The sequence below is a fragment of the Podarcis filfolensis genome, assembly GCF_964270895.1.
Source record: "Podarcis filfolensis genome assembly, chromosome: 9".
In the NCBI taxonomy this organism is placed as follows: domain Eukaryota; kingdom Metazoa; phylum Chordata; class Lepidosauria; order Squamata; family Lacertidae; genus Podarcis; species Podarcis filfolensis.
In genome coordinates, this window is record NC_139610.1 from 30,773,232 (window position 1) to 30,790,003 (window position 16,772).

The 16,772-nt window shown below is 42.2% G+C and overlaps 1 protein-coding gene across 2 annotated transcripts in view; it reads left to right on the forward strand.

The window, feature by feature from the left end:
• The first annotated feature begins 474 nt into the window (after window positions 1-474).
• VEGFC (vascular endothelial growth factor C) overlaps window positions 475-16,772 on the forward strand; it is a 40,234-nt gene continuing 23,936 nt past the window's right edge. For both annotated transcript variants that reach the window (XM_083631288.1, XM_083631289.1), the window contains exon 1: window positions 475-1,428. In XM_083631288.1, the coding sequence (XP_083487414.1) occupies window positions 1,282-1,428 (147 nt within the window). In that variant the 5' untranslated portion in view covers window positions 475-1,281. The remainder of the gene's footprint in view (window positions 1,429-16,772) is intronic.

The following is a 16,772-nucleotide window of genomic DNA, read 5'->3' on the forward strand; positions in this document are numbered from 1 at the left end:
CTGGGTTAGCAGAGTCTGTAACCTGAAGCGTATGTAACCTGAGGTACCACTGTATTTAGGCTTCTCTCTGGACGGTAAGCGGGTAACTGCTGGCGCGTTTTCTCCTATAGGCAGCGCCTTGAGTACCATTCTCCAACCATTTCTCCCACAGGGTGGGTGGAAGGAAAGTATGCATTGAGCCACCTCGGCTCGTCTGCTTATCATTTCTGCAAAAAGCCTTCCACGGCATCATGCGTGGAAGAAGGCACCGCAGACCCCACAGCCAGCCCTGCGCTCACCCGCCGCTCTGCGAAAGCGCGGGAAAGCGAGGCAACAGGTCTGGATTCTCCGGCAGCGCCGCGCGAGGCGCAGTTGCTCGAACGAAGCGCGCGCGCGCCTCCGGCTTTCCGGCAGGCTTTCCCGAGGGGGGCCAGCAGTGCGCGCGCGCGCGCCTCCCCTCTCACATTTCCCCCACGTCTTCTTTCTTGGAAAGGGCTTTTGCGAGGCGAGCGGCTACTTGTGGAAAAATGTAACCGAGGGGGAGGAAGGAGAAGAGCTGAGCAGGCGGTGACGGGCTGTGTGTGTGGAGGAAAAGGAGGGACACACACACACACACACACACACACACACACGTACGTCCCGGGCGCCCTCCGTCCTTTCCTTCCTTCCCTCCCTTTCCTTCCTTCGCCAGCCACTCAGTCTCTCCAAGGTACAGGCAGAGGGCGCTTTAGCCATGCCCGCCCCCTGCGGTTGCTGCTGCTGCTGCTGCCGCTCCAGCTCCGCTCCACGCGCTGAGGAGGCTCCCGCTCCCCGGCCCCTGCTGCTGCTGCCGCTGCCACTGACAGACGCCCGGGGAAGCGGCGAGGAGACGGAGCCGCGCCGCTGCCCCTCACCGCCTTCGTCCCTCCTTGGCATATAGCCCCCGGGGGGGCTGGTGGCTGCAGAGGAAACCTCTTCCCCCCCCTCCCCTTACTACCCTCAACTGGCCCGGGAACTCCTTCGACCTCCTCGCGCTCCTGAGGGAGCCCGCTTCGGATGTCCGGTTTCCTGGTGCCTTTTTTTTAATTATTATTTTAACCTGACCAACTCCGAGTAACTCGTCGGAGAAGGAGCGAGCGAGCGAGCGAGCGAGCGCCTGGGCCGGCGAAGGGGAGGGGGGCTCCTGCGCACCTTTCCTCTCTCCATCCTGGGGAAGTTGCCGCTTCGCTGCTGCCTCGGAGAGAGCCGCCGGGACTGGCTCGGAGCCGCGCGGCGTTGCCCACGCGCTGCCTTCACGGCTCCCGCCTCGCCGCCCTCTGCACAATGCACTTGCTGGGATTCTTCTCTCTGGGTTGCTATCTGGCTGCTGGCGCGGTGGTGCTGCTGGGAGCTCGGGAGCCCGCGACGGCCGCTGCCTATGAATCCGGGCAGGGCTACTATGAAGAGGAGCCCGACGTGGGGGATGCCAAGGTAAGCAGGGGTGGGGGGCGCAAGCCCGGCCCGGCCCCGCCGCAGACCGCCGGGACTTCGCTCAGGCTCCCCGAGCGTCATGTGACCCGAGCGCTTGGTTGGTGCAGATGCAGCGCCCCTCGAGAAGTGCATGCATACCAGCCGCTCATAAAACCAGGGTGCTCGAAACAGAGAGGGAAAGGTGCATTCCCACCTCCCTCCACCCCTCTTCCAATGCAAGGCGGGTGGGAAGCGGTATTTCTGTCCCACCATAGGTATTTTTAGGCTGGTCAGAAATTCTCCAGATTAACATGCAATACACTGTGTGTTTATCACTTGTCTGGGATTGGTTGTTGCATTTAGGCAGAACGCTTAAGGATTCTATGAAAGTTTTGTCTTCTGAAGTTTTAGGCAGCCAATATGGCTATATGGGGGAATTATTGGTTTGTTTTTGTTGTTGCTTTTGTTTTCTTGTGTATTTTGTGTTCTCATTTTGTGTTTTTCTGTTGTGACCTGCCCTGGGAACTTTAGATGAAGGGCAGTATACAAATTTATTAAATAAATAAAACAATAATTATTGCTTCTGGGCTAAGGGTTTGGACACAATGACTTCTGGTCATTCCTGTCTTTGCGGTGAGCTTATAAAGGTGTGATTCCTAGCATGCAGAATTAATTGGCCCCCGAGTATGTGGAGATCCGTAACCCTAGTTGTTTATCCTGTTATCTTTTGCTTGCACAGGGCTCTAAGTACTGTACAGACAGATAAGAACTCAGAGCACCATGGCTTCCCAGGGAAGTCATGTTAGTTTACAAACTAGTCAAAGGACAGGCTTGGTCTGGGGAATGCAGTATTAGTGCCTCCCTACTAGAAGTGGTTCACTGACTGTATGCATTCCTAGCTTCTTTATCAAGGGCAAAGCTGTGGAAAGCAAGGAGGTCTGTGTCCTTGGAGCGAAACGTGTGTGTTCTCGAAACTTTCCAGTGGGATCTGACTAGCTGCTGGCTAAAATCTTTAAAAGCCTTTTGGAAGACTGGTGTGCATGGCAGTGTAACTGCAGCGTAACTCCACAAAGAGAAATAATTGCATTAGAATGTCTTCCTATTTTCTAAAGGTCTGTGGTGGTATTTATGAAAGTCATAATTTCTAAAGAGCAACGTGGTTTCAGGAAATTAACTTGACCTTTGACGGTGCTGCCTGGATAATTCTCGTTTGACAGCATTAACTTTAAACATAGGGCATACATGGTCTTTTCATGTTTGTAGAATACATGAATAACATCAGAAATAGCAAACTCAGAGGTTTTTATAGAAGATATCAGTTACGGATATGTTGTCTACCTCTATCTGCATTATGTGCATTGCAAGGATACCATGTTTTGTAAAGGAAACCTAAAACTGTTTATAAAAGAAAGTTTCTTTGCACATTGCATCTCCCTTTTAATGAGATATTTCCACAACAATCTGGACATTTCAGACTGGTGCTGACAGTTTTAAAATATAACAGCTGATCCCCACACACTGTAGGATAAAAGCTGGCTTGCTGTGTGTCTCCCCCACCCCCAATGTCTAATGTGTGAACACAGAACAAGTCCAATTCGTAATCACTTTAATTTGATTAAAGCTAATATATGCCAAAACCGTAGCAAAACTGAAAGGCAGACATATTTCTCACTTGGTTTTACCTCATGCAAATCAGTTGACAAAGGCTGAACTTGGTTGCTTATTATTATGACGACCTTTAGTTTGCGAGTTATGTTCGGTAATAATAGTTTCCACAGTGTATTGAGCATACACTCACAGGAAACAGTTTGGTGAAAGATGAATGGTGTGGAACAAAGTATGTGCTTTCTGCATTTATTGCATCTTTGAAGTCTTAAACTTCCACCACCACCGCTGTAGATACTCCACCACAGTCTGCTCTGTGTTTTACTGAAGTATCATGACTCTGCGAGAAACCTGGGACAATAAAGCAAAGGAAGTAAAGAGTATGTGAGACTGGAAAGACAATGAACAGTGGATATCGAGGAGGTTATATATTTCTGTTTTGGGGGTGAGCACCTGTGCTCCATGTGTGTATATAGGCATGGAGGGGGAGGGAATTAAACACACATTCCAAGTTTTTATAGGACATTTCCCCCCCTTACCTTTGCTGTCCATGAGCATGAATAATGTCATTGACCTAAGTAGAACTGCTCAAGTAAGAACAATTGGAAGGATTTGGTCCCTGTTGATTCTGCATATTGGTCCCTGTGTGATGAGAGAATGCTAAAAGGAAATTCTTGAAGGAATTAACATACGATTCGATAACTAAACTGTAGGTAAACATTTCAAGGAAAGTACGATTGCGGACCCACATGCATTATTCCCCACCCTGGTGGGTGAAAGGCAAGACCGACAACAGGTGTAAACAAACTGCACAAGACTCCGCCCCCAACCTGCCCATGATTGGGCAGTTTAATTCTGAGGGTGGCCGCCTTTCACACCATCCCTTGCAGCCGACCAGGGTAATTCCCCAACGGCTAGCCACCATGTGAGAGCATTATGCCCCAGGGAGCTGTGGGTGATGGTGGTGGGCTGCAAATGCCCTGGTGGTGGGACCAGGTGAGCAGCCATTATGGTGTCATTTTTTCCCAGTTCAGATAAAAATGAGTACTCTAGAGCCAAGTCTGATTGTTTGAAATTTGTGATTTCCTTAGCTTTTCCTCATTCAAGCCATATTTTTAGTTGAAATAGAACTGAAAATTTTGTAGCCATTTGTGTTAATAGATTCTATATTGTCTATTAGGATTTAAAGTGGTGGTGTTGTGGAAGTTTCAAGTGGACAGCAGCTTTTTTAATACAAAGATGGATAGGTATCATGGACCTGTTTTTCTAGGTGGGTTATGCCATAAACTTATGAAAATAGTATAACATTGGTTGGTTTTTCTAACATTTCGAAGACATGTGGAAGAAAGGTGGCTCCTTATGCATCATAACAGTCATGTCTTCCTATTTAACCTCTAACTTTTGGTAACCTGAGGTGGCACAGGTAGTTCTTATGGGGCTATGGTGGGGGCACAGGTGGAAGAGGAGACACTTAGCTCCTGCTGTTGAGTATCTCAACTGGTGTCAAGCCAACCTGTCGGTTGTTATTCATTTTTTATACTTCCATCCCCTTATACTTCCTTAAGAAAGCACAGAGCAGTTTGACATGAAGCTTCCACTGATGGTTGATCCAGGAAACGATGAGGTCCATGCTTTCCTGGCTTCAACAATGGCATAGCAACAGGTGCTTCCAGACCAATCATTGGGTGTTTTCTTTCTCACCTTAAGTCATTCCATTCCTTTGAAGCAGAATCCCCCTCTAGCTTATTTGCATGGGTGTATAACTCCTATTGGTTTTAGGATAAATTAAAGAAACTTTCATCCAGCTCTGTTCTGTATTAAAAGGAGGGGAAAACTGTAGGTAGTTGTTGATTTTGAGTTCTGTCTTTTCTATTGTCCTGAGTCAATCAATCAATCTCCTTTATTGGCATAATAAGAGTGCGTCATATACATGGATCAGAACACAGCATGGATAGCGAAACATAGTAGGAGGTACTTTAAGATAAAACTGTTCAGATGTCGTGAGATACAAAAGCGGCTCTTAGGACCTATGGTGGTGTAATTTCATGGGTCACTCAAAAAATCTTGCACGTTCTCCACAATGTCATTCCTACAATTTATTTGGGATACCCTGGAAGAGTCAGTGCGATAGATCCCCTCCTTCAATAAGGGGGCCAGATACTTATCATACATTTTTGCATAAAATGGGCAATGAAATAAAATGTGTGTGATGGATTTGACCTGTTTTGTGCCACAAGAGCAGTAGATTTCAGTATATGGGGTTTTCAAGAATCTACCTTGCAAAACTGCAGCAGCAAAACATTAAATCTTGTGAGGGAAGAAGCTCTGCGTCGGTGGGGCTCATAAAGGTGATGTAAAAATGGAGTATCCTGGCCAAACAAGGGTCAAATTCCTAAACCTAATGGGGAAAAGGTTTTATTGGCTGTGCTGCTAAGGGTTTGGAATTCAATCTCTAGAATTCTACGCTTGATTGTCTGGAATGCTTCCAATTGTGGGAGCATAAGCAGTGACTCGAGTGATAGGCCACGGGTTCTGATTTTGTTCTCAATGCGAGCTAACCATGCCACCAGCATATGGAAAATTAAAGAAGACAGATCAGACTTGAAATGTAGGCGGAGCCAGAATTTTATAGTGGTGAGCCACGCTTTGGTTTCCAGAAGCCCTTGGCCAGTTTCCAGACACATGGCTTCATACGGCACACAATTTAGCATTGTCCTGAGTCTTTATGGCTCACTCTGCAGAGAAGGGGATCCATTGTTTGAATAGATGTGTACACATCAAAGGCTGAGAAAGATAACTGGACACGTGGGTCTGCTGGGTGGGGAGCTATGTGAGTCCTGTGTGTTTGTACATACAAGAGTGTGCATAATACGAGTGTGGGGTGGCTACATCCACACCACTGGCATGAGAACCATTGACTAAGGGTGAATGTGGCCTTCGGGCCAAAAACTGTTAGCCACCCCTGGTTTAAAAAGATTATAAAACATATAATCAAACATGTCATTCAACTTGTAATTGTTAAATTACAGTGGGGCTGTTTTTGACCTTGTCCTCTATGCATCTTGCATCTGTTTTTCTTTGGGTTGTTGTTAATTTTATTAGGCTAATATTGCAGTCCAAGACACTTTCTGGGAAATTAGGCGTCTTGAACTCTGTGTGATTTGTTTTTGAGTAAATATGCTCCATATCTGCCATGTGTTTACTAACAGAGTACTCTTAACCCCCTGCTCCCTGCTCCTGGGCAGAGTTGAGGTATGATGGAGGTGTCTTTCCACTGACCTCTAGTGGTGGTAGGGTGGGCTCCAATATTACAGAGCTTCCTGGACTGGAGCTGACACAGCACATATACCAGCTCACCCTGCCTTGGGTAAGTGGCAAGGCTAATGGTATGTCAACTGATCTGCTGCTCTGCTCTCTCCAGCAAGGGTTTAGGAGATCTCTGCCTGTCTTAGGGTAAACTCTTGGGAGAGTGGTAGACCTGATGGCAGGGTATAAATTGGTAGACACATAAATAAGTACCTACATTTATGATCATCTGGCCTTCAAAATCCTAAAAACTTGGAGTTGGAAGGAGGGAACCATCATCTGCTAGGAATATATATATTAGTTCACTTTTAAATTTATTATGTGTGAGTACACCTGTTCACAACTCAGTATGATGGGTTTCATATACAGAAAAGGAAAACCTGGCCAAGTATACGAGGCTTAAAACAAATACTACTCCCAAATACTACTCCTTTCCAACTGATTTGCTTCGCTGATTATAATGGAGGATGGAATTTAGAGTGCTCTGCAGTCTCTTTCTAGAAACTGCTCTATTAGCATGCCCGTGCATGGGCTTACACTTAAGGAAACTTGCTTGTCCATGAAGACACAGATACAAGCCTTGGACCCAACCCCAGTGCAAAAACAACTGTGAGCAAAACAACATGTGAAAGTCACTGATAAGGTTGGAGCAGGACAAGCAATGTCCCTGTAGTATAGCATACCAAGCACTATTTCAATAGTCCTGAAGGTTCTTCCTTGGTGCTCATATTTTGATGTTACTGTAGAGACAGACCATTCTATTAACACTTTAAAAAAAATCTTAATGTTTAATATAATCAGGTAGCTTTTGTTTTACACATCTTAATTTGCAGTAACGGAGTCACATGTGAGCAGGCCAAATCATATGTGATATAACCTGTTCCTTCCCTTACTTTTTTCCACTTATTGTTATAAAGATTGAGAAGTGTTATTATTAGGCTGTTTCTTGATGTAAAGTATAGAAAGTATAATCATTAATAAACTTGTGTGAGAAATAAAGGGAAGAGTAATCCTATGGAGGTCAGGGAGAGGCAGTTCCTAAACCTTTCTGGTCTTGCACTGGTCAAGGCAGAAGGTAGGGTTGGCTTATCTTCAGTGGAAGGGAAAATAACAAGCACCAGCTCCAGGGCCACTGCAGCTTTTCATCCCATGTTGGAGATGCCAGGGAAATGGGGTGGATTTAGATTCTGTGGATCCTCCCTCAGCACTCCTCTTTTCATTGTCTCCTGCCATCAGAGCAACAGTGGTGGAGCTTTCCACCACTGCAAGAAAGAGGCCCATGGCAGTGAAACTCCTCTGTCCAAGAACTCCATTTCTACCAGTGGATGGTGAGGTTCGTAGCTTCAAGTGCACCCTCAGCCGTTCTGTCTGGGAGCTTAAAATAGCTGCCTTGATTAGGCTTGTTTCTGGCATGCGATACAGATAATCTATTTGTTATTTCTGTTAATCTTTGAAAATGCAAACATTGCTGAGCAGACAACCAGTATGGAGGCTCCCAGTTTCAAATGCCAGCAAACTTACATTAAAACTTTATGGGGCAAGTTATGCTCTTAGTTATTTTAAGTATATTCATTGATTCTGTTATAATACAATCCTTCGGAAGCCAAAACGTTTGGGTCCTATGGCCAATGTGAGCAATTATATTATATTACTTTGCTTTGGAATGTTATGAGCGTTTAGAATAACTTCTGTTCAAATGCCTGCAACTATTTGCCCTGCCTGTCCCTGATCCTGTCCCAAGGGCCCACTAACCAACTTAAATTAGTTTCCACCAAGGGCGTCTTGCAGGGGAGATGCATTTTGAGCAATTAGATGCAGTGTTTGCCAAATATCAACCCCACTTTGGGGTGCATGTAGAGATCCTTATGCATTCATATTTCTTATTCACACCATCGGTTTCAATATTATGTTTTATTTTCTTTGGAATGTATAGGTCACCTAGTCAAACGAAGCCCTACACTAGGAATGTGGCACTCCAGGTCTTTCTGCCTGGTGTCTGGGACTCTGCTCAAGTCCCATCCACTCCCTAGTCTGCACCACTCACTAAATATAAAAATATCAGGCTACACTTATCAGAGCAATTGCACATTGCATTAGAGCCCAGGAAATGTGAACTTTTTTCTGTGTTGCCCAGTCCAGACCACACAGTACTTTCCTAAAATCTCATTAATTAATTGTTAACCACCAAGAATTTGGGCTCTGGAATCAGTTGCACGTTTACCTCTTCTCTGTCATTCATGAACCCTTGTGAAACATCCATTATCAGTTTTTGGTTGCAACACCCTAATTGTTCCTCTCACCAACTTATTCTTTATTATTTATTTACAGAGCATACCACTGTACATTGAAGTTACAGAATTAGATAAGAGTTAGATAATTATATAACATAGACAGGTTTCTGCCACAAAACGGTTTACAACATAGAATAAATCCTTTTGTATTTCCTACACAATAACTTATAAAAACATGTACACACACCAGGTTTTACCTAAAATAGCATTTCCAACTTACAACATTTCTAGGTTGCCACATCTTTATTAGCTTACAGAAGTTTGGTACCTAGGGATTTCCCTGTCCATATGCAAAAAACCTGCTGAAACAGTACTTCCTGACTCATACTCTTTTGCCACAGGAGTACCCCCTGGTGGCCATTCAAGACATAATGGCTGCATTTGAGATGCATCTTAGAGCAGGATATGGTTTTGGGAAACACTATTACTAATTGTTACACCTGTGTTTCTTACAGTAGATGTGTGCAGTGCTGATGTCATATATGTTTGCATCTTAAAACTCTCATCTACACATACCTGGGAACAGGATGGTGGACCAGATGGACTCTTGGTCTGATCCAGTGGGGTGGTTCTTACATCCTTAAATTTAGCTGTTGGGAGGGTTTTTGTCATAAGCATTTTTATGTACTATATTTGTGATTCCACCAAAAAAAGAGAAAAAGTATCCTGTAAAAAAGCAGGACACTGCTTAATAACTCCAGACACCTCTGTACACATTTCAGAATGAAATTCCCTCTTGTTTTTTGGCTAAATATTCAACAGATATTTTGGCTTTATTCTTGATTTGTGTCATAGTGTAACTTTTTTACTCGTTTCATCATTCTGGAATGTAGCAGTTACAAGAGAAGTATCTGTTTTGGTTCCAGAGAAGGGGGAGGGCAGAGAGAGAGAGAGAGAGATCCAAAACTGTTTGGATAGTTAGTTTTATTGGATCAACTGTGTTGCTAGATTGCTAGGAACCTCTACTGCATTGCACTGTGTTTCTTTGTCCAAGAAGATATAGCACAGCACAGCACAATGCAGTGGTGTCTGCCAATTCTGGCTTTCTTTCCAACTGTTGGCCAAATGTGTGTGTAACAGAGGGGGGGGGGCGCTGCAAGCACAGCCATGATAGTGCTGTGCAGCATTTATCTTGGCAGAAAGCACAGCAAAGTACTATGGTGGTTGCCAGTTTGGCTTGAAAGGGCAATGTTAGGCTCCCAAAATAGGTATCAGGTGCAGTGGGTCCAATGCAGCTAGCTGGTGGCAATTGGCTAAAGAAGGCGAAATAGTTTAGAGCAATGAAGCTGATATGCCTTAGTAGCAAGGTTGTTCTGTAATATTTCACTTATGCCAGTGTGGATAGTTTGCTAATTGTTGAAATTCAAAGGTATCTCTGTGTTTACAACTGAAAACTATCATAACATAAAGTGGTATCCTTATTAACACAATTTCCATGTGCTATATCATGTCAGCAGTTTTTAATACAATAGGTATTAAATTAATTAAATTAATTAAACTATTAATTAAGATAGCAATTACTGTTACAGTGTTCTCTGTTTTGCTATCCCCTGCCCCATTTTGTGTTGGATATAGTGTAATGGGTGGCGTGTGTTTTTTGCTGTTACAAGACTGCCTAACTTACAACCAACAAGTCAAACACAGCCCATTAGTTGCTGTAGTTGTTACAGAAAGCAACACAGTTGAACTTAATTTATGGCTGAAGCCAATATTAAAGCTACTGTGTGATAATTTAGTCTGCCTCAATTTTCAGAATCATGTCCTCTTGTTCTGCAGCCACTTGTAATATGCATCATTGTTGTTGATGCACAGCTGCAAAGATAACTCCTTGAATAGATTTAAGAAACAGAGCAAGGTATGAATTGGAAATGAATGGTCAAGGGCATAAGAACCCCAACAGGAGTGCATACATCTTTTGTGTTATGATTGGGTTTGTTCAGGGAGGTGCAGTGTTTCTCTAGCCAGCATGGTGTAGTGGTTAAGAGCGGTGGACTCATAATCTGGTGAACCGGGTTCGCTTCCCCACTCCTCCACATGCAGCTGCTGGGTGACCTTGGGCCAGTCACACTTCTCTGAAGTCTCTCGGCCTCACTCACCTCACAGAGTGTTTGTTGTGGGGGAGGAAGGAAAAGGAGATTGTTAGCCACTTTGAGACTCCTTAAAGGGAGTGAAAGGTGGGATATCAAGTCCAAACTCCTCCTCCTCCTCCTATTCTTCTTCTTCTTCACTGCTGTTGCAGACTGAGAATTATTCTCAGAAGTATGCATCTAGTGCTCATGATTACAAAGAAGGTTTGAAAATATAAAAATACTGGATTTGCCTTATACCAAATCAGACCATTGGGCTGTCTAGCTCAGTGTTGGCAGCATCTTTGTAGGATTGTAGACAGTTGTTGTTGTTGTTGTTTTTATACCTACCTAGAATCTACTGAGTCTGGGCTTTTGAGTGCAAAGCAACCAATAGTAATGTGTGTGGTGGAGCCCAAAGCTTCCCTCTTAACATTGGGATCATTTCTAGTTCCACGGATGTGGTTGGGTGCACTGTTGGGAATGCCAGACTGGTGGCAGCATTCATGCTGTTATACTGACATGGTCCCTATCTCCCTGCCACACTGCCCCAGCCCTGTCCAGTTAAGCACTTTAACTTCTTAACTTTGCAGAATGTAAATTTATATATACGCATATACAATGATTTTCATTATTTAGTGGAAATCTCCATGAACTGACCGGCATCTGAAATGTATTCTTCTGCCTGTGCATTAGGATCATCGGCAGAGGCCTTCTTATCTGTCCCAAACTCCTCTTTCGTTGGAGGAAGGGATAGAGCCTTTTATGGATTCTGAGGTAGATCTAGGCTCTAGAGCATCTTGCCCAGAGAGTGTCATCTTGTCCCATCCACGATGACTTTCCACCATAGTATAAAAGCCTTCCCTTTTAAGAAGGCCTTCAGTTGTGTGAGTAGGGGTAGGAGAACCTGTAGCCCTTCAGAGATACTCATTTGTTATTTGTGGTGTTCGCATACCACCTCCTGACATAAAGTTCACTGGGTGGCTTACAATAAATAAGGTTGCTGATTACAGCTTCAATCATCCCTGATGTTTGGCCATGCTGGCTGAGGCTAATGTAGCCCAACAATATCTAGAAAATCACAGCTTTGATAGAATAGCCAGACTTCTTTTGCTTTAACTGTGACTCTCCAGTGTTCTAGTAGTTTATATAATTTCTGTTATTTTATTTCTATTTAGCTGCCTTGGTTTTTTTTTTAAATGAAAGCTGGGATAGAAATGTTTAAATAAATAGTCATTTTTAGCTTTGCTCAAATGGTTAAAAAGAATGTGTGACATTCCAGCCCTTTGTGATTTTTTCTTTACCACATTAATGAAAATTTGATGTGTAAATTAATTGCGCCCCCCCAACTGAGGATACTTTTCCAGTATGGTTCTCTGAGCTGAACAGGTTGCATACACCAACCCAGATGTTCAATATAAATAAAAGTTGCTTTGAAATGTTATGATATTAAGTTCCTTTATATCACATTGTATATGTTTTGTCAGCTGACTGTTTATACTTAGCAGTACTGTGTACTTCTAAAACAACTGAAATATAGCCCAGACAAGCAGTTCCTTGCAGCTTTGATAGACATTTTGCCTTGAACTGGAAGTTCCGAAAACTGCACTGGAAAGTAAAGCCTATATCAGCTTTTCCCAAAGACATTTTTTCCATAACAGCCATTTGTGACTATAGTGCTCCTAAAACTAGAACAGAATTTATAAAACAGGTTTTTATAAATTTTTAACTTTAATTAACTATCCTTTGTCTCAACAGATGTGAAAAATAAGAGGTAGAATTGAACTTAGTACATTAGTTTTGAGAATTTGTTTTTTTTCTTAAGCAATAAGTCTTTGTCAATAAATTATTATCTTAAATTGCTGGAGTGTGGGTAGAATGAGATTTTAGTGATGTATGTACCGGTAAGCTTAGAGCTATGTAGTTCTGACTTTCCCCCTTGCTGTAAACTCACTGGTTGGACCTCATCCTGAATATTGTATCTTGTTATTGACATATTGGATATCATGAACTGAAATTAAAGCAAAAAGGTGGGGGATGTTAATAAGAAAACCTTTCTCACAAGGAGTTTGGTAAGCCAATTCTTCCTTGGGCTGTGTGCTTTACCCAGGGACACAGATCTGTCCTCTCATAAAGACATAGAATCTCTCATTTTTTCACATGCACGAATCTGCATGTGCTTATGCATAAGATATACTTTTTCTATGCGCCCTGCAAAGATTAACATGTGGCATGATTTTGACTTACAGAGGGTAGCTGTAAGTGCTTTTGATTGTGGCTGGCAGACTTCCTTGCTTTGTTGAGAAGCTTTCACCTTTTTTAAGAAACCCATGAATCTTGACACTGTCATTGCACCATTGAAAACCCGCCTCAATAAATATACAGCTAGTTTTACCGTGTAGTACATCATGTTCACAAACTTTGGATAGGGTTGTTCATTCTGAGTTACTTGTGGGTGTTTTAAATATCAGATGCCTCTTACAAGCATATTCAGGGTTTCAAAAAGATAAATATATCATGTCTGTACAGACCAAAAATTCATATTCCACACAAAGGAATTTTAAATGGAGAGAGCTATTCACATTGTAAGAGTTTGTGAACATGAAACCTAAAACTATCTATAATATGTCTCTTGTTTTCTTTCAGCTCCTATAAATAACTGGAGATACAGAAATCCAGTTCAACAGCCTGAAAATAGAGTGAACTAATTATTTCCAGATATGGGATGAAATGTCTGGAATTTTAATGTAGATTTCTGTCATCCTATGGAACTCTGCTTTGTCACAAGGAGGATAAGATACTGACATAGATACCATTTCTTAATGACACTCATTCGTTTTGGCAGTGAATATCTTCTTTCTAATTATTTTTTTAAATAATTATTATGAAAATTGCACTGATTCTGGACATAGCCACCCAAACCTGGCAGAACTATGGACATCTCTCTCTCTCTTTTTTTTAGAAAAGGGAGAAGAAAAATTGTCCCACCATTAGGTGTTCCAGAGGGAGCCTCTTTAGCTACCCATTAGTTTCCCCATTGGGAAATGCATTGCAGGAAGTGTGGCAGCCAGTGAGGCTACAGAGATCTATGCAAGGGGTGTTTGGGTGGGGGCATGTTGTTATTGTTAAAAGAAGAACACACCCCTCACCTACCTTTCATCATCAATAAAAGGTAATGCCATACCAAATCCATGCATCTCTGAGAATTTCTCTCATTCTTTCTCCCACTCCACCCCCACCTTTCTAAAGAGATAGAAAAACAGCCTATTCTTTTACTAAGGGTAGATGGAGAAGAGTTTCCAAAAATCAGAAAAAAGCAACCCACTCTTTTGTTATTTAGTACCTCTGCTTTAAGAGCTCAATGCTTTCTCCTATCTAAAAATGATCCCCTCAGACATTCTGTAGAGATTTATTCTATTGCTTCTCCCTGTTCTTCTACAACATTGTTTAGGAATCTTTTCTTTGTCCTTTAATGGAAGGAAGGTTAGAAGTCTATATGAAAAATTCCATTCTCATTTAGTTATGGTGAAAATAATAACAGTCTAGCATTCTATTTGATCTCTGAATTGCAAATTTTGGAAAAATATTCACAAATGGAGTACACAGGAACATCAGATATAATCATGGGACTGTATCAAACATCAAGCACTTTCTAAGAAGTGCGTAAGTGATTTTTATTGCATGTTTTAAAAACATTTTAAAATGATCCTTTTGTTTTCATATTTCATGTTGTTCTCAGAAATTTTTAAACAACTAAGGTTGTTTAAGGTATTGATTATCCTGTTAAAACCCTTTAGCCAAATTACCATTTTAATCTCTCCATCTCAGTTAAGCCTCACCAAAACTATAAGCAAGGACTTTGCCAGAAGTCTTTTCCCCAAACCCTTTACTGACTTATTGAAGTGCAGGTGGGTCTTCCTGTACTACCCTAGAGATCCTGTCTGTTCAACCTAAGCCAAATGATTCAGCCATACTCAACAAGTCTTCAGCCACCAAGCCAATCCATCTGCCTCTCGGGTCTTCCTTTTTCTTTAACAAACCTCTTCCTTTGATGTTGTCTTCTGGCCAACTCCACAAACGCCAAGCACCAACAACCCTAACTCTCCCTCTGCTGACCAGCACTCAGCTGTTACATACACTTATTCTGGCTCTTCTACTCCAGTCCCAGCCAATCATGCTATCCAACTGAAAATTCTAAACCTGCACCCATCAATCAAAATATGCATACACCAGTCCTTCCGCACAGCTGTCAGTTAAGGCCCCAGGCAACAGTTAAACAAACTTTTACCAGACAAGACATAAAACTTCCCATATCAAATACATTGCAATGCACATTGCAATAGTGTTTTCAGTTTTGGGAGGGGTTAGGGCCCAATCAGTTCTGAGTACAGGTACAAGTCCTCTGCATGGGGATCCACATAAGTTTCTCTTTCTCTCTTCTCCTGCATATCAACCCATGTCATTGCAGGGAATGAAATGTCTATGAACACCAATGTCCATCTAACTGTCTCTCTCTGTACTCTACAAGTTACTTCTGCTCTGGAACACAAATAATTTGCATGGCAGAGAGGTGAGGGGCTTCCATTCCTAGAAGCATTCTCTTACATACATTGGTCAATGGACAGCCCAGGCAACAGGATTCTATTGAGTCCTAGGGGAATCCTCTATATACAGGTATTGCATAGCCTCTTAATATCTATACATACAAATATACATATTTATACATAATTATAATTGATCAAAGCATTTCATATTCATTATCACAGTAAACTTGCAACACTCTTGTAAAATAGCTTAATTTTTTCTTTCTTATAAAGTAGAGCCAGTGAGACATGCTGAAGCACAACCAGAAAGTTCACGGTAGACCTGAGATTGACACTAGAAGCTTCCATCTCATAGCACAGGCCCCTAAGCACTCACCAGCTCTCATTCAATGATGCACTGGATGCTTCTGCCACAATTCCTGAATAGTGCAACTCGTACAGCACATTGGCAACAAATATTCACACAATAGTGTATTGATCCATTGCTGAAACCCGATGCTTGCAATTTCAGTTCAAGAAATTGTCTCTTCAGAGACATAATTATGAACTTTTGCATCAAAATTAATTCTTTGTATATAGTGGGATAATTTATATTTACTTTGTATTTAATTGAACACCTAGAAGTGTATTGTGTTGATTCTGATAAGATTCCATTTGGATTATTATCAGTTAGCACTAGTAGACGCATCCATGGCACGAGACAACTGAAGAAGCCCAGAAAACTGTGCTCAGGGAGTGTGCCATCCACCAACCCCAACAAATTGGTCCCACCGGGGGCGAAACAGCAGCCTCTCAACTGCATGGACTGCTAGGGCGAAACGGGGATAGAACGCTGGCACCCTGTCTTCTTTATTACTTCATATGCTGCTTCATCAGCACCTCACAGCTACCGGGAACAACGTTGAACTTACCCTTTTCTTGAACCTTCTTGAACTTATTTAAAAAACAAGAAAAAACGAAAAACAGGCAATAATTTGTAAGAACCTAGTAATATCTGAAATTGCAAGTTCACTTTATTTTAGGCAGTTTGTAAGTTTTCATGGCATTTATTGTCTCTTTCTCACATATTTGATAAATGGTGTAAAATTATTTTGGAACAATTGTGTAAATATTTGTTGCCAACGTGCTGTATGAGTTGCACTGTATGATTAACTGCACAGGTTGCACTTTCTAAAAATTCCTGAATAAGCTAAGCACAAAGAGAACAAGTGCTATGTTACATTTACTATAGACATCATTTTTGCGGCACCCATAATCTATTTTGGCATTTCATAACAGCCATGGTTGCTAGAATTCCTGGACTCATTATGTATCCCAAGCAAATGTCAGGAGGCAGGTGGCATAAATCTAATATACTAGTTGACTCAAATCTGTTTTCATGGTAATAGAGACTTCCTTTCTTCTTTGTCAAAATATTTTGAGTAATGGCTATATCTGATTGTTGTGGAAAGAAAGGAAAATATTGGTGCATTGCAGTTTTGATGTTATAAACCATTAAAGAAATATATTTTGATCTTCAAAATGTTACATTCTGGCTAACTACTAAGTTGCAT